General features: G+C 40.1%; 1 protein-coding gene across 3 annotated transcripts in view; it reads left to right on the forward strand.

The window, feature by feature from the left end:
- The window catches only part of ARMC3 (armadillo repeat containing 3), a 63,354-nt gene extending 46,024 nt beyond the window's left edge, over positions 1-17,330 (forward strand). For 2 of the 3 annotated variants that reach the window (XM_054816069.1, XM_054816070.1), the window contains 7 exons: positions 100-236; positions 3,655-3,823; positions 4,718-4,818; positions 5,902-5,997; positions 11,261-11,458; positions 13,934-14,096; positions 15,607-17,330. In XM_054816069.1, coding sequence (XP_054672044.1) covers positions 100-236; positions 3,655-3,823; positions 4,718-4,818; positions 5,902-5,997; positions 11,261-11,458; positions 13,934-14,096; positions 15,607-15,816 — 1,074 coding nt within the window. In that variant the 3' untranslated portion in view covers positions 15,817-17,330. The remainder of the gene's footprint in view (positions 1-99; positions 237-3,654; positions 3,824-4,717; positions 4,819-5,901; positions 5,998-11,260; positions 11,459-13,933; positions 14,097-15,606) is intronic. The other variant, XM_054816072.1, reaches the window with a different exon arrangement.
- Positions 17,331-23,627: the final 6,297 nt, after the last annotated feature.

Consider the following 23,627-nt stretch of genomic DNA (forward strand, 5'->3'; position numbering starts at 1 on the left):
GCCACAATGCTTGAATGTTTCAGAAGGTGAATTTTACAGACTGTTCTTGCTGGGACAGATGAAATATGTAAGTGGCAATGTCTTCATTTATTTTTTTAGTTAAGAAATGCAGGGGGACTGCGACCACTCATTGAATTGCTGCATTCTAAGAATGAAGAAGTCAGAAGAAATGTCTGTTGGGCTGTTACGGTCTGTGCAAGTGATGAACTAACTGCTGTTGAACTATGCAGGCTAGGGTGAGTAGAAATAGTATCAAGGGACAGAGGGAAGATTTTGATGAGAGAACTCGTATTAAGTTGATCTCTACATATTTAGAGCAGAATAACAAAGTTAAGCTATGCTTTCTGGTAAACAGAAACTACTTTTGCACCACAGATGTTGCAGATGAAATGTTATTGATTTTAAGTAACAGAAGTCTTAAGAAAAAAATGCAAGCCTGAAAAGAGAACTGTCTGGAATTATAAAAACATTTATTGTTTCTGTGAGTGAATTAGGCTTTATATTGAAGATGTGATTATATCAGTCAAAATTAGGGACTACTGAAATTAAGGTTTCAGGCTAAGTTCAATATACAGTAAATTGTACTTATTACACACAGGCTAGATTTGGTTTACAAACTCTGGTTAACTGCAGGTGTGCTGAAGTGTCATGTGAAAGAGACTCTATTGTGTTCCTTCTTAGAAACTTCCAAGTTCCATATATTAATATCTGAATTACAAAAGCTGTTTTAGGTTATAAAAATTATGGCACAGGGTTCCTTATATGGGGTGAACCTTTTAGTTATTGTTAAATTAAAATATATGTAATTGCCCTGCTCCCTCTGCTGGACATTTCTCTGATTACTGCACAGATACTTAAAATCCATCTGTGAGGGGATTCTGCAGAGTGAGAATCTCAGAAATTTAGGTCTGGAGGGGCCCTCAAAGGTGATGGTATCCATCTGCCCACTGTAAGACTGAATCAGGTATACTGACATATTTTTGCTTGTTAAGTGTAAATACGAATTCTGAGGGGGTTTCACAACTTTCTGAGGTAACCTGTGCCAGTGTTGAAGAATCCTTACAATTACAAGGGGGTTCTGGGTTCTAATATCCCTTACAGCAAATCAATTCAACTACATGTTGTCCTGCTGTCACTGGGACTGAATAAGCACCTTCTTACAGCAATTTGAGTTTGACTTACTGAATTTTCTCATGTTCCATGGTCCTCTCTCAGTTTCCTTTTCATGACAAAGTAAAAATGTTAAACTTCTTTTTGTTTCGAAATCTTGTATCGTTTTGTCACACCTCTCTGAATTTCTCTATTTACGTCATTTTGAAGTGCCGTCTCCCAGCCTGGATGAAGTGCTCCAGCTGAGGTCATACCACCATCAAATAAAGCTCAGTAATTATTTTCTATATCTTGCATATAGTACTGTTCTTATTTAATCCCTTCTTTGTGACAGTATTGGAGTAGGAGTCTAATTAATGTGTCCTTCCAGTTTGACATCATATTATTGATAATAATACATTAAGCATAGTTTTTCAACCAGTCAGGCACTACTTCATGTTATTTTCATGTAGATCATATTTCCCTGACTTGCTTATGAGTATTCAAGTAGGAATATGTGAAAAGACTTATTAAAGTCAAAACATATCTCAAAGTCAACTCATATCTCACATCTACTTCTTCTGCCTATACATTAAGTCAGTTACCCTATCACAGAAAGGATTAGATTGGCTTTACACAATTGATTCTTGACAAATACATAATGGCTATTTCTTACCATCTTATCTCTTGTTGCTTGCGAACTAATTGTTTAATAATTTGATATGGTGTCCTTTGGACACTGAAATTTGGCTGAACGATCTCTATTATTTCCTTGTTCTTCCTTTTTAAAATCTAGATACTATCTTTTCCCTGTTCTACTCTCCTGGCACCTGGCCTGTCCTCCTTGAATTTTCAAATATAATTGTAAATAGCTCAGAGGTTGCTTTTGCCAACTCATAGAGTAGTACGAGGTAAGTCTCCTCAGGCACTGATAACTTTGTCTCTCCAAACTTACTCTAGACATGTTAAGCCTACTGTTTCCACCTCCTTGTTAATATTACTGCCAGGCATCTGCTTGCAACCTTTTTTATGAAAACTGAAGCAAAAAAAGGCATCAGACACTCCAGTCTTTTCTTTGCCATCTGTTAGGAGTTTTCTTCCCACATTGAGTAATAGGCCTACATTTTCCTCTCTGACTTGCAGCATATGAAACATTTGTTTCAGTCCCGGAATAGTTGTATCTCACTTTGACTGTGGGTCTTTTGGTTTTTTCCCTTCCTTTTTTTCACTGTTGGAAGTGTTAGGGTTTCCATTTCTGTATAAGTCCTTTTTTGGCTTTTGGGTCTTCGCAGAATTTTTAGTGCAGCCATATTTGTCCCTTTTTGGCTTGTCTTTCCTCCATATGAGGATAATGTGCCATTGTGCCTGTGATGTCATCTGTCTTCGACACTGCTGTACTCGTTAGGCTTTTCTTACTCATTTTCCCCTTTAAAATTCTTCCCTGCATTACTTGCCAGTTACCTGACTTTGTTGCAGTGTGCTGTGTGACAAATAGCCTGTACTGCTGTCCCATTATTTTTTCCCATTGCTTTCTTCTAAATGAGAAAGTTGTCATTTGCCTTGCCTGAAAAACTTGTTCTCTGGAATCCATCTGATGTACCTTCAGAAGTCTACATTGTAAATGTCCACAGCTAAGACTCCCTGTGTAGTTCACAGAGAGAAATGGGCAGTCTAAATGTGGAGTTCATTATATATATATATATATATAAAATTGATTCCTTTGAATATGAAGAATGTCTGCATGTGTGTCTGTACACACACAGATATAAACTTGAATATACACATACACACACATATGAATGCATCTCCCTCTTTTTTCCTGTTGCTTTCATTCCTAAAAAGTTCCAAAACTGCACTATGTTACGTTCTCCTGATTCAGCTTCCTTTTTCTTCTTAGTGACATTTTCCTAAGCTTCTCAGGTCAGAAGTTATCAGTATGTGGGTTTCAGCACCAAAACCAGTTTAAGGAATGAAGTCCTGTCCTCCTGTGTCCCCACATGATTATTTGTTTCCACCTCCATGCTGCAAAAATCCTGCACCTGGTCATGCTTGTGTTTCCATGCTTATGTCTGTTTTGCAAATCTCTGCCAACTATCGCTCCCCAAACACAGTAACAGCCCTAAACCAGAAGGATTCACACATTGTGTAATGGAATCTGCAAATTGCATGGCAAGTTGGAGAGAGAGAATCCCCAAACTGTATCATGTGGTCAGCTCTGAACATTATTCCTTTTATTCTGCTTTTACATCCTCCTTTTTCTCAAGTTCTCTGTGGTACCTAACATCCTTCTGATAAAAGGTTGTGGCATGCCGTCAGCATTTCTTTATGTAACTGTTTAACTGCCTAAAGGAATTGCTTTTTTGCTTTTAAGCATTGCAAGGCATTTTCCTCCCCTAGAGAAAGAATTCTGTGCAGCACAGCCAGCTCCTTGCTGGCCCAGGGGGCTCCAGGCTAGCGCTTGGAAATTAATCTGGCTTGGCCTTGGCAATGCTGAAAACTCTGAATTGTATAACAACAATGAATTGGCATTTAATGATTAATTAGCCTTTGTATTGTGTTTAACAGTGCTTTAGACATCCTAGAAGAAATTAATCTATCAACAGGGCGCAAAAATAACTTTAGTGAAGCTGCTCTGGAAAAGCTACTTGATAACAATCTTTCGCAAAAGTACAGCCGGATGGGATATTTATCATCAAGTAACATCATTACTGATGGATTCTATGACTGTGGTCAGGTAAGCTACTTTAAATAACTAACTCTACTTAGAAAGAGTAAAATTTTCTTCTTGATTTAGAAAAATTAAGAGTACTATAGCGAAAGCCAGAATCTAGCTATGGAAAATACTTTGTTTTCTTGTCCTGAAGTTTCCCAGCTTTTATACTAATTTCTTTTGATTATCTTTCTTCATGGATGAAATCTCATTGTCTTCATGCTATCCCCTGGTTAGAATCTTCTTCCCAGTCCTATGTAAGCTGTGCAGTTCCTGGTTCCTTTCCAGATCCTTTCTCAGACCTTATTTCTTCTGGTCTCTTTCCCTGCAGTATACTTAATACTAACCTGACACTGAATGGCCTATGGACTTCTTGTTTGTTTAGTTTTACGTAAAGAAGGAGAGAGTTCATGTTTTCACCTTGGTCATGACCCTTTCTCTCACAAAGCACTGTTTATATATAAAGAATGACTCCACTATGTATCACTTCTTAGTGCTGTGTTCAGTTTAACTCTGAGAAAGACTTTTCAAAATGCCCAAATGAATTAGAAATACCAGTCTTACTGAAAATCAGTGAAATACCTGCTCCTAAAGCATTCGGTTGCTTTTGAAAATTCTATCCTATATTGTAAAGCCTGCAGAGGCAGGAACTGCCATATTCTAGAACTGTTTGGAATGACATAGTAACAATAATTACAACTTAAATTATTTATAAACAATCTTTTCTAAGAAAATTGATTAAGGAAATGCAAATGAAGAAGAAACTAATTTCACATATTTTGAATGGCTTTTTAAGTTCTTAATGTAAGTCTTCTGTTAAAGATTAGAAAGTACTCTTTAGGTATCTTTTAAATATTTTTTTTCTCTTCATCTTTAACTGAAAAGAACACCTTATCTTTTATTCTATTTTTTTTGTAGATAAAACCTGGAATGAAATTTTTATCTTTGGAGGAACTGAGTATGCAGGAACTTACTGACCGTCGGGCCATAATCTTCATTAATGCTAAACCACAAGAAGAGTGAGTCATGTTTGTATCTACCAACATTTATTGCAATAGCTCATCTTTTCTGTTGTTTCTACTGTTTCCAGTACAAACTGCGTAGTGTGCGTGTGTATATATATACACACACATATATAAAATAGAGACATCTCAGCATAGTGCTTCATGTTCTAGAAGACAAGAGATTTGTATTTTATAAAATAAGAATTTGGAAAATAACTTTTTTCCCCCTCTAGACAGAAAAGATTTATTCAGTCGAGTTGCTTTTTTTTAACTTAGCCTTAAAACTCATTCAACACCCTTCCTGATGGTGGGACACCTAGTGTTTTATTAGTTATAACAAAGCTTGTCATCTGCCATAATAATTATGTCCTCTAAGCTGAATGTCAACATGCAACAATGAAAACTATGATTTGATGATCTTCATGTACAGACAAATGCATGGCATTTTAAGCACAGCATCCCAAGAGGCAGGACAAAGCCAAGCATCAAGCTTTCAGGCTTGGTAAAGAACCTGTGTCCATTTCTTCTCTGTTTAAGTTGAAGCCAGCCTAACAAATCTTCTTAGATTTGAATGCAGGAAGTTGGTATTGTGCTTGTTTAACTGGGAGTCATTTCCTGTAAACAGTCTCACAGATCAAAGAATGCTCTACCAATATTTTGCAAGTCCAAAACCTTCTTCTCTGTCAACACATCATATATTTGGTTTACAGTATCATTAGCTTCCCTTTTAAGCTTGTATATGACACCATAAAGATGTCTGAGAATATCTGTGACAAATTTAACTTCTATGGTCTTTGTTGATCCCTAGAGTTGTCTTTAACTATCAGGTTTTCTTTCTTTGACTTTGATACAGCTTCTTGCCTTTGCACCTTGGCAGCAGTCTTACTCCCCAGTTATTCTTGTGCCCATCATTTGGTACACCGTACTTCATTTTTAATCCCTGAATCAGTATCCGGTTTATTAGTGGTTATTTCTTCCACTTATGTACTTCCTATGAATATATTTACTGTCCTTTAGAATCAGAACTCCATTTTCATAGCTTAACATGCAAATACTATCTCTATAAATAATATGCAAAAATATCTCGTTCCGTTTCAGTGTCCTTGCAGTAGAGGAAAAGGCACAAGATTCATCTTATGAACAGACTATCTTGTCACCTTCTATTACAAGAAAGTGCAGTAGAGAAAAAGCAAGGTATGGTCTTAAGATTTACTTGTCAATGTTCTGTTATTGCTCTCTAACATTAGAAATAGAATTCTGATTGAAAACCGTTATAGAAAGTTTCCTAACAGAGTACAAATGCTCAAATACAATGTTAAATATGTTTTCGGAGTCTTTCTTTCACTTCCTAATTGCAGTAATCTTCCTTTGTCTATCTTAGTAATTATTTGTCCTCCCTCCTCATGCTGTGTTTGAACATCTCCCATGTATTTGGCTGTTTTTCCTTTCAATATCCCTAGGAGGCAATGAAATGCTTTACAGCTTTACAACCAAGACACAGGGAAATTCGGGTAGAAGTTCTTTCTCAATTTAGAACCTAGACCCACAAAAAATTCCTACGCTGCCTACACACATCCCTATTTCTAGATTAAATGTCTTCCGCAGATGACAAAAAGCTGAGATGGGTGTGCTCAGTACTGTCCCAGTTTTGACAGCAACAAACCTAAAAATGCCTCGCTCTTGCAGGGCTCCCTCTGATCCATACCATACACCAGGTACAGTCCTGCAGTCCTTTCTGTGGAACTATCTGGTGGGCATGTCTGATCACACCAAATAGGTCAGAATCTCTAATCTTGTTGTGGGAAATTAATTTCCTTCTTTTATAGAAAGAGGATCTGAGCCTGCCCCTCCCACCTGCAGATAGCTGATCACACGATATTTGGGGTTTAGCACTCTCGTTCTGGTTCATTGTAGCTGTTCACTAATGAAGAGGCATAATGAACAGAGCTTTCTACTTCAGCTGTTAGGGCACTTATCTGAGACAGTCAAGACCAAAGTTCTAGTCCTTGTCTTGATGATTTTTAATATAAAATGCTTAACCCTTAGTTTGTTCCTGTGGGAAAAAAATGAACCGTGGCCTCCCAAGTGAACTGGTAACTCTTTATGTAAAGCATCAGCATAATCAGGACCACAGAGAGGGCAGGTGTACATGCCTAATGCCAGTTCCAGATTCCAAAACCAGTCCAAACAGAGCCTCCTTGTCATTAGTGGGATGGTGTCTAGTCCTTGAAAGGAATGTGATGTAACCTACAACTCTCCTTGGCTTTTCTGTTAGCTAAATCAGTGAGCTGACCATTTATTATCCGGTTTTTGTGGGTCCCGGTCCCCTTATTTTCCTTGTTTTATGGTATAGGGGGCCTTGGCCATGCCTCAGGGCTGTTAATTCTAGTCGGTGGTGGGCATTAGAAAATACTAAGTGCTGCAGGGTTTGAAAAAAAGGGAGAGATGGAGTGTCTGTTGTAGGAACTGAGGTACTATCTTTGCAATTTTTAGCTCAGAGCTCATCCGTGAACTATGATACGCTACTGTCTGTACAGCCAGTATTGACAGAGGTAACGGTTGATTTCTTAGACTGCTTATATATTTCTGTGTCTGTATGTATGTATCTGTGTGTGCTTGAGAGATGAAATCAAGAGAACATTGGAACCTGCTTTGTGATATCAGTAGTTCAACAGTATCATCTCCAGTGGAGGAAAAGCAGGGGTTATCTGGACAGCGGTCTTCACTGAGCAAAAGCAGTGCTAGAGAAAAAGGCTTGATTGAATTACACGTGTATCAGTTTGTTTAGAACTGAGTGCAAATTGTTTGACAAATAATAGCCACTGTGAAGGGCTGATGTTCCGACTTGAATCAGGACCGAAATTGTGAGATAAGTCTATCCAAAACTCATTGACTTACAAGGCAGACATTTACATTTGACTAGTTATTTGGACTGCAAGCACTTCTGGAATTCAGTTTAAATCATTTTGTAGTACATACCTGAAATGGATTATATGAATCGCATTGTGGAAGGTTCCTGTTTCAGAATGCGAAAGAGTAGATACTGCATCTTGAGTGTCTTACCAGGCCTATTCTAGCTTCTGCTCATTTACCAGGCCCTGCTGATGCCCAGCAGGATCTGGTCATACCCACCATGCGTATGCCAGTTTACTCAAAGGGAGCGGGAGGCAAGGGGCGATACTGAGCCCCAGTTATGTTTGCTCTGCACCAGTGGGGGATTCCTTCATCTCAGAAGATGCTCTAGAGTCACAGACCATGTTGCATAGTCTCAAGCAGCTGTGCAGAGCTGAGAGGTCTGTTCTGACAAGATAACGTTGGTGTATTACAGCATGAGATGAGGATACCCTTGGACAGTTGCTTTTTAGTGTAATTTTGTCAATTACACAGTAAATGACTGCTCTGTTAGCAACCATAACATCTTTGGAAAGCAAAAAAAATTCTTTAGGACAAACCAAATACCTATCTCAATTTCCCATAGTAAACTTGCAGGGATACAAAGACTTCTTTCTTCAAGTATGAAATAATTGCTTTTGAATGTCATGATCAAATTGTATGATTTATAACCCCATTGTCATTCATTCTGAATCCATAATTCATACATCATTATTATTATTAATTTGTGAGATATATGGGAGTTACTTGAAGGTCAGTATCTGACTCCAAGTCTCAAACATGCTTAGACATTTTCCTACATATTTTTTTCCTTTGATCATATGTTTCTGTTCATCATTATTTTACAAAGTACTACTGAACGCAGTTTAAAGCCATTGTTTTGAAAAAGTGATGCTACTTTATATAAACCATAGTTGAAAGCTAAGAGAAAGGGCAGTTGTAATTGTCTGCTGGAAGTGTTTGAATTAGATGTAGAGGAAGTGCCTGGTTGATAGTTTGCCATACATTTGCGTGGACAGATAGCAACATTTTTGATCAAACAGTTGTATATCTGATCTACACATTGACTGGACTAAAAGATAATATTTATTGTAGACTGATAAACGTGCATTTATTCCATGCTGTGTTCCAGTACAGCATTTAAGGAAATACTTTCCAATGCTCATTTACTCTTTTTCTAAAGACAGCCAAGGCATTAAGCTATGCAAAAAAGAAAAGAAAATAGATGTCATGGCTGTCGTTTGGTGGTAGGATAGTGTATTGGCTGTCTTCCTCCTCACACTGACTCTCTGGTGACCCACTGAAGTTGCAACAGGAATCAGAAACAGCTTGGAGACTATTAACTGCCATGAGTTCTCCTTTGCAATGGTCCTCTGCATTTGCAGCAAGTACGTCTCACAAGTAGTAATACAGCTTTGGGAGAGGGGAGCGATTTTTTTCTGATGTCATAATTCCCACTGGTAAATAAAAGGGAGGTAAAAAAGAGGACAGAAAAAAAGAGGACAGGAAAAAGATAGTGGAAGTTTACTGCAATGGTTACTGATTATTTTATAGCACCGAGCTGTAAGACAGCAACTCCACAGTTCCTTATGAGATAAATATTAGACAGATACGGTGAACTGAAGAGTTGAGGAGTAGGGTAGAGACGGGTGTGGGAGACAATCTTATATTAGTCATTCCACCAGGGCACCGAACATCGTCATAGCTCAGAGAAATAAGAAGCAGCAAACAAACAAACCATTGTTCAAACCCATCCTTCTCAGGTCTTTTCTTCCTGAAAACTGGAAAGATGGAGAATAAGGGTAATTCAAGAGTCATTTGAGTAGATGGGAATAGGGAACAAATTCTCCTTCTATAGTGCTATAATTTAGCTGTGCACTTTGTACAGGGAAAAGAAAGTACTGGGAGAATAGAAGGGAAGATCAGGGGACAAAGAGAGAAAATGGTCAAGGAACGAGAATTATACCATTTGTAGAAATTGTTGTTTTGAAAACCTGCTAAGTCAGATACCAGAGCGGTGGGACTAATTCAGGGGTTTTTTAAACAGGGTATTCTTAACCATAATCGTAAGTGTATAAATGGAAAAGTAGGTACCTGTTTAATCTAGCATTGTAAGGTCCTCTGGCTATAGTTAAATAGAATCACATTAGATAAAGAAAACTGTTTGTCTGCTTTTTCCAAGTATAAGTGTAATTAATAACCGGAACAGTTTATTTAAGAAGGTGGTGAATTTTCTGTAATTTGAAGATTAAATCTTAATTGGTTATCCTTCTAAAAAATGTGCTTTATGAAATCTATGAAAAGGGCTTTTTGTGAATATGATAAATCTCAATAGGTAAAAGTTTGCAAAGTAGTCTGAAGACAAATTGCTTGAATTAGAACTGATAATAATATATGCCCTTCTGCTTTGTCCAGTGCCTTCCATCTTAAGAGTGCTGTTCATTGTAAAAATTTAAGAATAATTTGAAAAGCATAAAATAATGATAGTGTGCCCTGGAGCCATGTACTCTAGTTGTCCTTTATTTCTTTTTTTTTCCTTCCAAGAATAGCAGAAGTATTATGGATTTTAACAAATAAGCCAGAACTGTTAAACAAAGGAAAGAAATTTTGTCATATTTCACATTAGAATTATTCAGGACCTATGCTGAAAAAAGACATAATGCTTACAAAACACAAGTTCCATGTGCTCCCACAAATGAAAAAGCCTAAACTCTCTGATTGTATAGATCTTAACGATACTTCTGGTAAGATACTGATTTTATATTTGCTGCATAACTTGTGAAATGCACAGTATTCTAGCTAAACAGAACAAGCATTTCATTTGTACCTTATTCTAGCTAAACAGAACAAGCATTTCATTTGTACCTCTGCTAGATGCTTATGATGCCTGTTCAGGATCACAGTCACTTTTCAGATTCTGAACATTAGTGAAAAATGTAGCATGTACAATGAAAAAAGTCAGCAAAACCAGATCTCTTGTAAAATCCTCGTCTGACAAACCCTGTTCTAGTTTGTAGAATGCTTGAAGTACGTGGATTTGCAACTACAGAGAATACCACCTGGCATGTCCTGTCAGGATTTCAGCCATGCTCTTGATACCACTTGTTCCTTTATTTGAAGTCCAGATCTCTATCGAGTGAAAACTCATGGGAGTTCTTGATATTTCATGTGTGACCAAATGCAACCAACCTGTAACAGTCTAAAAATGTTTCCTATATACTCTCTAAAAACTTGTTATTATTATGTAGCTGTACGTAGGTAAGTGTCTTCATGAAGTGTCTTCATGTGTGGGAAAAGCATATCAGAGCCACAGACAAACATAAAATGAGAATTTACAGGAATATTAATATGGAGCTAGTGTCATTTGGTTCCTAACCATCTTCTGAGGGCATGTTCCACAAATATTCTCTACTGCTTTGTAGATTTTGGACTATTGATTATCAAGAGAAAATATTTCTCCTAAAATCAGTTTGTCTAAAATGTCCTGTTGGAGAACTACTGTATTAGAATTTGGACTTTAGACATTACAGTATTCTAAATAAGTGTATATTGTTTTCTGTGTAAGAAAAGGGAAGGGGAAAAAAGAAGAGGAAAAAATGAAAGAAGTTACTGAGGTTATATCTAAAGTCCATGATGAAATAAACCTAGAAAAGTCACATTGGCTACCACCGCCTGACTTCATTTTACTGGATTACATTAATGATGCTACCAAAACAATTCTACCACTAACTACTACTCGGGAACAGGTTGTGGCTCTTGCACAGTGAGTACCGAATTGTATTTCCATAAATAATGCAAATAAGTGGAATTGGTAAAATAACAGTTTTCTCATCCAAGGACCACTTTTCCAAATTTGTTGTTTTTCCCATCCTTAATTTGAATCCAAATCAGCTTTGGTCCAGAATTTTGACATAATTTTAGATTTTTAAGCTTCTTGTTTCTAATTTTGTTGTAATTATTTTTTTAAATAAAATATCACTTGCAACAAAAGGGTACAAATTTCTCGTTTTGAAAATATTCATATGGACAATTTAATTTTTTTTCACATTTGTATATCTGTACTGGTCCTTTCCAATGAACACATCAGCTGCATATGGCATCTATATCATCAAGGAACAGGAGAGACCCAGGTGCTGCAGAGCCTAAAAGCACAGGCTAAAACCCTAGCCTAATACTGAGACTGTGTTGCAATTTATATGCATCATGTCTGCTGTTTCTCGTACAATCTCTCTTGCCTAGTTGGTTTGGAAACCCCTTAGGACATAAACTCTCTTGTATTTTGTTTTCCTGTAGATCCAAAAGCACGAGACATTTTTCTAGTGTGATTTTTAGATGCTACTGTAATTAACATCCTGATGATTTAATAAGTGCCAGAATATTGCAATGGTGCATGTACAGAGTGTTGTTTTCAATGTGTGATTCATTAGTTACACTGACTACTCAGCCTGGGCACCAATCACTGTCATCTCCAAGCAGTGTGTCTGCTTTCATCTTCTCCTTAGTTTAACCTTTTCTATCTGAGCAGTTTCCTGGCTACCTCCTGAATCCGGAGAGTTTGGCGTCAGATCCCGCTGAGTCTCACAAAATTTGTTTCTTCTACTAACTCTCATTTTTAATGAAGTGGTCTAATGTCATATGAGGAATGACTTTTCTGTTGCTTGCAAAATTTGACAGGACAGATATTCATCCTTAAACTATCCAGCTGTGTATAAATCACGCTGCCTTCCTCAAGGTGGAATCCATAAAATGCTCTTTCAAATCCGCTCTTCAAACACACCAATGAAATACTTGCAGACACACAACCCAGCGAAACAATCATGGGAAATTTGAGGAGAATGTTTTCTGGGGGGATTTTTATGTGTACGTTCCATTTTAAGTGGCTGCCTGAATAGCGTGTGTTGAATAGGAAGAGGAGGAGGAGGCAGCTGCAGCAGCCCTGGGCAGCCCGGCAGCTTGAGCAGAATTCCCGCTGTGCTCACCGGGGAGGGAGCCGGGGTGGGTGAGGGAACACGCAATAGTGCTGGCTGTCTCCTCTTAAACAAACGCAGCGCATCTTTGTGCGCACGCGAGAGTGGCATGCACGTAGGCTCACGAAGCTTTGCTCTCTTTATGGAGGGCTGGCTGTAGGTCCAAGCAGCACTAGTGACTGCCTGGAGCCCCCCAGTTCTTCAGGTTCACCCACTAATTCCCAACTTCAAGATACCACATATAGCCTGTGCGGTGCTAACCCCTGTGCCCATGCTGCTGCAAGTAGTCCCTCCTCAGGCCCCGGGTTTGGAGAAATGTGGCCTCAGAGGTTGCCTTGCATGCACTGTGAGCACAGAACCTGTTCACGCTTACTGCAGAGGAGGGGATGCAGAGTTTTGCTCCCTGTCTGAAGCAGTGGCTTGTGATTCCCACATCAGCTCTGCAACACCTTGTCCAGAGCGAGGGCCCTCGATAACACTTGCGCCTGTGACTGAGGACGCTTTGGGGGAAGAAGGGTCTTCACGTGTGGGGGCCGCACACAGGGGAGGTGGAGGTGTGTGAATGAGGAGGTAGGGACTTACAAATCAGGGCTTGATCCTGTGTGTGCACAGTCACCCATAAAACATGCTTTTGGCAGTGTTTGCACAGATTGTGAGTTCTGATCTTCTGTTTCTTTGGCTGAGCCATTCTTGTTAATGGGTAAATACATGCCCCTCACCCCCCAAATGCCAGCTTCAGTATCAGCAAGCACACGTAGAAGTTGAAGTACCCTTTCTGGGTATTATTGCTTTCCTGTGTTGGGATTATTGCCTGTGGCTTTGTTTCTGTCATATATATTCTCACGCCTTTATTACTATTTGAAACAAATGGAAGGGCTAGGGATTGTAATACGTAGCTCACGTCATCTCTGAGCTGTAAAGGTGAACACTAGCTTCTGAACTACCTCCTCAGTAAGTAACTGCTACTGGGGGTTTTTCCTGAGGACTTTGTGCCTATACCAGACCTCTCCAGAATCTCTGCTGCCAGCTGTTGCACCTTGGTTTAGGTCTGTGACAAATGTGAATGACCTGTGTTATGGTTACCTGTATTTAACAGTGAGCATATTTAAAATACAAGTTACTAAATAAAATAATTAAAGCAAACATGGCGAGAGTATTAAAGTCTTATGTGTCATTCACTTATTGCTTGTATACATTTCATTTTGCTATATTTTTGTGATAAATACAAAAGGAATTATAGATGTAATTGATCCCGGTATAAATTGGAACAGGTTTGTTGCAGACAAGATGGGTGGCCCAATTGAAAGAGACAAACTACATGACTTCGGCTGGGAACTTCACATAAGTGAAATAGAATTTGAACTGAAATGCAACGTTGTGCCTATCGGGAAAGTAAAAAAAGGGACGTTCTACCACAGGGCGTTACTTTTCAAGGTACCTTAACGTTTATTTTACAACATAACATCATTGATGTTAATTGGATATTATAAACTAAATTATACTTGCATCAGTATGATATTTATATTCATGTAAAATCTTTTTATACACTGAAGTAATTTTTCACTGGCAAAGTTGATTTCCCAGTGAATGAAAGCCAACGTCGCATCTTCCTGTAAACATTTTTGTTGTCATTAAATTGTCTTAGGTGATATCAGCAGAATACTTGATAAATGGCAAAAAGCCAAAATATTTGATTGGGAGTCAAAACATTTTATATTTTCTGTAAACTGTAAAATATTGAATTATGCAGTTTCCTTTTTTTTCCATGCTGCAAATGTAAACTTGTTGGGACAATTTTTACTTGGTATCTATCCAGTATTCTGTGACAGGATATAACAGCTTTTATGTTCTAGTTTCTTAGACTGGGAAAATTAATTTCTTCTGTCTTCATGTGAAGATGTACTGGTGCAGCCTGCTTATCTGGCCCATCCTTTTCCCTGGCCTGTTGAGGAGCTGAACTTTTCTCCTTCTTGGATGGAAAGGAAAAGAGAAGCGAGGGCTGAGCACATTGAGCGAGAAGGACCTAGGAAACAGTACAAAGGAGAAAGACCACAATCCTAAATTTATGGTGTCCATGGGGAAAGAAGGTTCCTGTTGCATTTTGTGGAGGTCTGAGGGCATGAATTAATTGTGCTGAAGCAGCACTGATGTTTTCTTACCCTCCCCTGTCCTAGGAAACCTTTGTAGGGATGGCTCATCTCTCTTAAACCCACAGCAGTCTAAGCAATGAGTCTCCTTGTCCATTTGTAACAAGTTAGAAATCTTTCAGGATTTCATTCCTTCACAGCAGATGCATTCTGAGAAAGCAGTTTTGTAGCTGGAAACCATTATAGGTCTGTCAGTGATAGTGCAGCAGAGAGGAGAGGCAGGTGTTTCATCTAGCAGACGCTTGCCTCGCATTTCATTGCTTCCCACATTCGCAGGGCTGAAAAGCAAGGAGTGTGCTTTGGAGTGAAGCAGCAGTCCTAAACTTATGCTGATAAAAACGTTACATTTTTACAGTTGATATTTCATACTAGCTATATGTGTGCAATGTACCTACACCTCATTGCTTGCATAGACAGTTCTTCAAAATGTTATTCAGAAATAAGTCTTCCAACTAGAAGAAAACATTGCTGGGTATTGTGGGTGTTGCACTTCATTTGAGATCTGAAGGACTGGCTGATAAACAAATCTATCCGTGTCTGAAAAGACGTAAAATGAATATTTTTTCATTATATGCATAGAATATGGTAAAATAACATTTTAAACCCTACACTTTCTAAGCAGAACCAACAATAAAGATTGGGAGTTTGGAACACTTTAGAGATTTACAAAGTCTGTTTTAAGAAAGCTCTTGGCCTTTCACGTATTTGTTTTCTTTTCAAGTGTCTCTTGGCTTTGCTGTGTATTGCACAAGCTACTTGTATTAACTGTGATTAACTCCTTTTTCTTTCCTTTTCAGGTGATAGCAGACAGAATTGGCATTGGCTGCAGCTTAGTTCGTGGCGAGTATAACAGAGCTTGGAATGAAGTTAAACTGGTTGATGAGTCTCCTCAAGGAATAGCTGGGCTTCTGCTCCCTCCTCAGGAGTATATTGTAGATCTAACCTTTGAGCCGGGCTTCTTGATGAAACAGGGAAGTGCAGAGGCAGATCGGTACAAACGTATTTAATCATCTTGACAAATTTCACCAAAATAACTATTTTAAAGATGTTTGGCAGTGCTAATATTTATGAAACATAAGGGGTTTTGGGTCCAGCTATCAAAGAGAAACATATCTGGTATGTTGTCTTAAACATATTTTAGGTATCCAACTTCAATGCTTAGAAACTTTGTTAATTTTTTTGTTACTGTTTTAAGACTAAACTGTAAAACTACAGATTGAAATTTGGTAGATCAACAATATTGGGTATGTGTTAACATTATAATGCTTATTAAATAGGTTTAAATTATTTCCAAAATACAGTATATTCTTTTTTTCTTATGTTCCTTCAACTCCCATGCACATTTATAGGAATTATATCTCTATTAAACAAGAAAATATGACATCTGGTGAAATAACAAGTCCCCTAAAAACAACCGCACAATTTCTTGTGTGAAATAACCCAAGAACTGAAAGTTAAAAGAACTACGATAACAGTATACTTCCGGCCTCTGTAGAAAACATCCCATTTATATTTCTTGGAACTTGGCAGAGTTAATAATTATGGATAACAACATACCCTGGATGAAAGTAAATACTGTTTGTCCTGGCACAGAGAAGACAGATGATTGATAAGTTATTGCTTGCAATCTCCCTTTAAATTTTTCATTTTTCACTGGAAGATAAAATGGACTCTGAGAAGGCAGCAGTTTTAGACAGGGAATTTGTATTTCTTGCAGCCTTTGGTAGCGTAGTGCTGCTGAAGCGTGGTGGTGCATCTAAGAGAGGTAAAACACTGGCTATAACACTCTGTAATAAACACTTTCAGGAATGTACTGAAGCAGAAGATTTCAGGGAGCATCACTATCAGGTGAGCTTATTGTAGAAAACTGAGAAGAAGTCCTGTACAGAAGTTAGGCCAATGCAGACAACATTGTGCAAAACTGAATTTCATAAGACCAGAACGCCAACAAGGCATTTACTTCCTGCCCACCAGAAATGTGATAAAGAAATTTGGGACCTGTGTTCTTTTAGTTTTAGTCCGCTTTGGTTTGAGGACGTTTATATCTTTTGTATTCATTACTGCTCATGAGCAGGATCCCACCACTCCCCCTCCTTCCTCCTCTGACATGCAGCGTGATTTTCTGGTAGCCCTTTGGGGAACACTTTATCTTTCTGTTGTAAATTCACTTATATGGCCTCATGTTCATTTTTTTACCTTATGTTCAGCAGTACTCTAGCCATCAGAATGAAAAAGAACTCTGGAAACAAAATGCATGATACGCTGGCAGAACTGAGTGGAAGGTGAGGATGTTTCTTATCAGCTATGGAGCAGGTAGGGGACTGATGACAAGTGATACGCTGTAACTGACAGGAATGACTGGATGTAGATCCTGCAACTTTGAAAGTGTACCAGATGGAAGTAAAATAAGAATTAATTTCTTCTAGTTACATTTTGTATAGTTTGCCTACATTAGAATTTCATTATTTTGTATTGGAACCATAATGTTAAAGTGTGGCTTATTCTGTTTGAGAAGGTCTTGAAAAACAAAGTAATTTCTGTTGTTTCTAATAAAAGTAAATATATGAACAAACAACCAAATGTAAGTTTTTAAAAATAAAATTTGGGAAACTTCTATTCTAGACATAAAAGGTTACTTTACATAAAATGATTAGCTAAACAAATGAAAAAAATACTACACTTGTATAATGCAGACTTTGATGATCCAAAAATGTTGGATAGAGGTTGTTTTACGTCCTTCACAATTGTTAGCTTTGTGAGTTCTGTCACTTCAAAATTGTAATGCACTTGGGTGTCAGAAATAAGATCTAAGTGGAATATAAACACTTAAATCCCAAATTGCATTTTGAAATCTGCAGTTCAGTTGTCAAGTCAGTCAAGAGATGCCACGCTTTTAAGTTAAGAATTCCCCCAGCCTTGCTAAGAGCAGCCCAGCTCACATTCATTCCAGATCTGAATCAGAAAACAAAATGTTCAAAAGTTTCTTCAGGCTCAGCTGGGTAAAAATTCCCAGGTCATGCCCAGCACGTACCATTTGGCTTGGGCCATGCCTGAGTGAAGTCATCGCCTACCTTCTTTTAAAGAGCAGATGGGGAAGGACCTCCTATTTCCTTTTACATAATAGTTCAGTGGGCAGATCAGATCAGTCGCTCTGGACATAGGAGTCAGGCTTGATGACTAAGCACGAGCAAAACACTCTGCAGCTACCTGATGCTAGGATATATTCTAGGCACTAACTGCTCTTCATGCCTCTTTTTGAAGCTCTGCTATTACGTAGAAAAGAACACATGATTAATAGGCTATAAAAACTGAGAAGTTGAGCAACCTCTTCAGCCTAAGATTGGGGTAACAATTAGGTTTTTCCTTTGGGAAACGAGAGTCTGGGTCTCCAGTGCCCACTGCCAGAAATGTTCTTCTAGTTTACTGAGTGTCTGCTGTAAGATGTAGAAACTGTACCCTACCTAGAACAACACCCTCCTAGATAGGTGCTCTCCTGCAAGGGGAAAAGCCCTCTTAAGAAAAGACAGGAACTGAAGCGAGGTTCATTCCTCCAGAGCTGTAACCACTGGGCAATTAGACAAAAGTAGGCATTGTGGCCAGCAGCTGTGCAGAATGAAAACTAAATGAGATGTGCTCAGCTTCTTGAAAGACAGGGTATGTAGGTGATTATCCCAGGACAGCGATGCAGACTGTAGATCCTGATTTGAAAGAAACATGTCTAAGTCATTCTTACTTACTGTGGTTCTGAGAGAAGCGAGCATGGAGGCACTGTAGGTCTTGGTTCCTCCTGTTTGCTGGAACCACCCAACTTCCTACTGACTGCGCTGAACTTAGGCAGTGCCCTGCTCAGCTTGCTGCTTACTGCAAGGTCTGTTCCAAGGCATCTGGAACCGACACACTGCACATGCATGCGCACCCACCCACCCCTGCCATTCATTTTCATAAAAAAGGATTTTGGTTTTGATTTGGCATTGAAAAACACAATGCTTGATATATAGCACATCTGCATATCAAGAAACACAAAACTGGACTGTGTTGATGAAAGGTCAGGCACGATTTCTGCTTTTCTAATGAATGTGAACCAGCAAAGCAGCAGACCAAAATTGGTGGCGCTGTCAATGTGGGTTCAAGTTGCACTAGAGCTTTGGGTATGAGAGTCTAATGCTTTGACCCTGCACACTTCTCTGTCTTTGCTTGTTCTGTGTGTGCCGGGACCATTGTGGCTAAGGGGATTCTAAGTGGATAATTCCAGGCTTTTCAGACCAGTTTTTGGCAGAGACTCATTTCTGAGGGGTGTTTCTGGTCAACACCTTGCTGCAGAAATGGATTCCTCTGGTTTTCCCCAAGCAGGTGCAGAGGCAGTACGGATTGCTGGCTGCAGCGGTACCAGCACTTCCGTGCTTCCCTTCTGTGGCCCCTGATCCCTGAGTAGGAGCACTGAGGTTAACTTACACTTGTTTTATTGTTATGCTGGCAGGGAACAACTGCTGTGTAGTGGATAGAATTAATGGATTTCAAATAGTTTCTGATTACCCATTGCTAAACTGCAGCAATGGCAGAACATCACCCGTCAAACTGTGTACTCCCTTCAATAGTAGAAACTGAAATGAACTCTTCCTCCAGTAAATCTCTGTTGCTGATTAACCCTGGATCTTGAGAAGAAATCAAGACCGTTAGAGCAAAATAGGGTTCTTTTCAGATCCAAGAGGAACTTTTATTCTGTTATTTTTGACATCAAACTTGGCTTTGGGCAAAAACAAACAAAAAATTATTTTGTTAGTAAATAGAAGTTTCAAATGGTGACATATTATTTCATCCATATCCTCTTCACGTGAATCTGCACCTCTTCTACCACGTGATTCATTTCTCCATAAATCCAGCTCATTAACAACACCTAGTGTCAAAATGGAGACTATGCAGAGGCAGTAGACATTTCCTGGCTAACATGCCAACTTAGTTAAGATAGAAGAGTGCATTAATACATTTATTATATTCATAGCTCTCTTGCTGGTTTATACAAGAGTCTTCTCCCCAGCAACTCATTGGCGGTACCTCTTTTCCTTCAGATGGCTGAAATTAAGCAAAAAAAAAAAAATCCCTGTATAATTCAAAGCCTGAAGACAGCATATGCCATCACAGTGAAGCAGAAGAAAGCATAAGGATGGACGTCCAGGCTCAAGCAAAGAGTCTGTCCAAACAAGTAGCCCATCTCCAGCAGTGGTTGATGTAGAAAAGGTGAAGAACATGGCAGAAATACATTTCTACGTTTCCAGAATACATATATCTCCTAGTTTTTGTAGTAGAAGAGACAGTGCATGTTCATTTCCTATTTTGCTTCGCTATAAGGCTTGTGTTCTTATGGGTCTCCATCCTATCTTCTCTCAGTAAACTCTTCCCTAAGTATACTTACATGCAGGGTATATTTAATCACTTCTTGTGTGGCCTCCCACCCATACCTTTGGTCATTGTCCTGTTCCTTACTTGTCTCTCTTAGTTTTACTGCATTTTTAGAGATGACATGTCCATACAATATCAAAGAATTTGTGATGTATTCTTTTTTTTTTCCCCTAATAGCTCCTAATATCCATTTACAATTGACAATTACTGAACACTTAGCTACATGATTTCCTAGAACGAAGTGATGTGGAGGAGGAAGTGCAGCTCATTTCGAGAATCTTACTGTGTAAAGTCTAATAAGGTGTCTTTAAAGTTCTGCAGATTAGCTGCAAAGTCAGTGGTTACAGTGGGAAGCCTAACCTGTATCGATATCGTAGACCTCAGGATGCTCTGCACAGCTCTGTATAGCTCCGTGGTCTTCCTGAACCCTAACATCAGTCAAGGTTTCCTTATGATTCCATGACAGATAACTCCACTGCCGTGCGATAGGTGAACAAGCCGGAGATACCAAATTGACTCATCACCATGGGGAAAAAAAAGAAGGTTGTCTCTGGAAAACGTATGCTCAGCATGACACAGTGGTTCATCCTCCAGACCTTCAAAATACACAATTTCCTTATGCAATAAAGGATTTGGCCGTTATGCTTTTGTGCAATCCTGAGTTGCTAAACGCAACAGTAACTGACAGCTCTTATGCTAGGTATAACATAACAGCACTAGGTAGAAGGTCCACATTTCCAGGAGGTGCCTTTTTGACTCCATGGACTTAGCCCATTTCCTGTGTATGCTCTGTTACTTCTGATCTTAGAGGAAGATAAAGGAAGACACACCAGAGAAAGAGTCCGAAGAACAGGATGTATCCAATAAAGACAAGGCCAGAGTTCACGACTTAGGAAATAATAATAAATACACAGCTCTTATACCTCTAGTATCTTCCTTGATTAACTAGAAGAATACATTCTCCAAGCTTCACTCCTTCATTCCCATGTTTTCATTCCCATGGTGTGAGGACTAACTACCTAGCCAGAATGGGAAAAAGAGTCTGTCACAGTAATCTTGACTATTTTGGTTTATAGGGTGCCACAAGCTCCCGAAGGTGTTCTCCAGTTACTATTCCTTCTCTGCCCTCAGAAGCTGGTTGTGAAAAGTGGGTTTCTAATCCTGTGCTGAAGTTGTTGGTGCTACAGAGCTTTGAGTGACAGGATACAGGTTTAGTGGCAGCTCTGTTTAAAAACTCAAGTTTTGTTGAGGTATGAAAATGAGCAGTCAGCAGAGTCACGTTTATTGATTTAGTCATTCAGATCAATTGATTTTATACTACAAAGGTTTTCATTCTTCATAAGCCATTTTTTCCCCATAACAAGGCACCACCACGTGACAGCTACAGCCAGCAGGGAGGTGACGGTTCAGGTTTGGGCCCCTGGGCTATTTGGTACTGGAGCATGAGACGTTGGCTAAAAATTCCTGTTATAAGGATCAATTGTCAGGGCCCCACGTGAAAGCAACAGGCCTCAATGTCCCTGACCCACCTTGCCTGGGACCACCACCACCACCCCTGCCTGTTTCAGCCCAGCCTCAGGGCCACCAGCCCCTGCCCTGGTGATGCAGGTTACAAGAAGTAACAGCGCAGCCTGTTCGGTGACGGCTGTCCCAGAGGAACAAGGCGCAAACCAAAATGACAGCCTCTGCGGAGGGCGAAATGTTACTTGTGTCAACCACATGTAACAGGAAGAACCACGCTCGCATCCAGTCTGTGTGCCCATTAGTATTTATCCTCGTCATCTTAATAACAACCTCTCATGTCATGGGGTGGGTCTTTTTGACAATTGAGTCGAACTAGTGAAAAGATTTGGTATCCTTTATCCTTAAAAAAAAAACCCCAAAACATTGCTCACTGGTAAGAGCTGGGGTGTCCCATCCCGAAACACTGGGCAGTGCAGCCCCCCCTGCAGGTGCCCGTGCAGCCCCCCCCCGCAGGTGCCCGTGCAGCCCGACACCCACGTGCCTGCTGCAGCTCAGTCCAGCCACAGCAACCAGACCAGGAGGGACCCAGGAAAGCACAACGCTTGCTGAAAACCATAGTTCTGAGACAATCAAGATACATTCAAAAAGTTATTATTTATAGAATAAAAGCGCCATTGAAGATGACCAGCAAGCTATACGTGATCCTTGCGTGTGTAACAGCATCGTCTTGCTGTCAGCCTGCTCTGTACATCCCTTCCTTCACATTCCCTCCTTTCCGTTTTTAATCTCTCTTTGCATCTTCTCTCGAGGACTTTTCCACACGCAGAAGCACAAGCGTAGCAGCGCACATCAGCACACGTGACCTGAAAGACCTGCGTTGGCTGGAGGTGTGTTCACCCCGTGTTCCTGCATGTCTGTGGTCTACACGTTAAGGCACGTCTGTCCAACAAGCCATACTGGGAGGGACGTGCCTGGGGATGCTGGGACCTGCTCCAGGGCCGTAATGAAACGCCCCCAGGCCAGCCCCCCTGCCCTGGAGCAGCAGGATGACCTGCCAGGTGATCCACTACTGGCACTGGGATAGTGTGTGGGGCACATGGGCACTGCTCAGGGTTGTGAGGCCGAATTCAGACCGACCTCCTGCTGCATGGACCCGCTGCCGTGCGGGGAGGTGAGGGCGGGTGCTCAGGCTCCGGGCTGCTGGACGGGGAAGGCGTCCGTGCTGCCGCTGCTGGGATTTGGCTACTCTGGAGCAGAACAAAGTCACTTGCAAAGTGGTTTCATCTTTTCACCACAGGGAAGAAAACACACTGATAGACATCAGTTTGGTTGTGGGCTGGGGTGGTTATGAACCACAGGCGTTGCTTTGCAGGAAAAAAATCCCCAAATCTGTGGCCAGTCTCTCCTCAACAAACTTTGCTGATAGTGCAGCAATGGCAAAACCCTTACCATACCTTGACAAAACTCCTCTTTTTTGCCTGTCTAAACTACTTCCCTGAACTATGGAAGCTAAAAAAGAGCTCTTTCAACGCTGTACATTGGATCTACATGAGGCACTGGACACCTGCAGCCCCACGGGCCAGAGGGATGCCGCCCAAATGCTGAGAAGTGGGGCTGGCCATGCAGTGAGCTCGGCGGCAGGACTGTGCCTGCGGATGGACGGCAGGGGTGGGAATCAGTGGTCAGCTAAAAGATGTTAACTCCTGGGTGCTGATCAACACATCCAAAACACCACGAAGCACTACACAGAGATGAGAAGATGTAATACAGCACAGACACACATGGACCAACACCTGCTGGCACACCCAGCAAGCAAACCCTCTACCACCACAGCTGTGCCGAGGTATCTCCTCTCCTCCCAGGCAGCTGCACCTCTCCCCAGATGGCACGGAGGGAAATGACCAAAGAGGACTCTGCTCCAGCATTTTGGCTTTGCAATCCAGCTGTGTGGATTTGG

This window comes from Grus americana, chromosome 2 (assembly GCF_028858705.1).
Source record: "Grus americana isolate bGruAme1 chromosome 2, bGruAme1.mat, whole genome shotgun sequence".
Classification (NCBI taxonomy): domain Eukaryota; kingdom Metazoa; phylum Chordata; class Aves; order Gruiformes; family Gruidae; genus Grus; species Grus americana.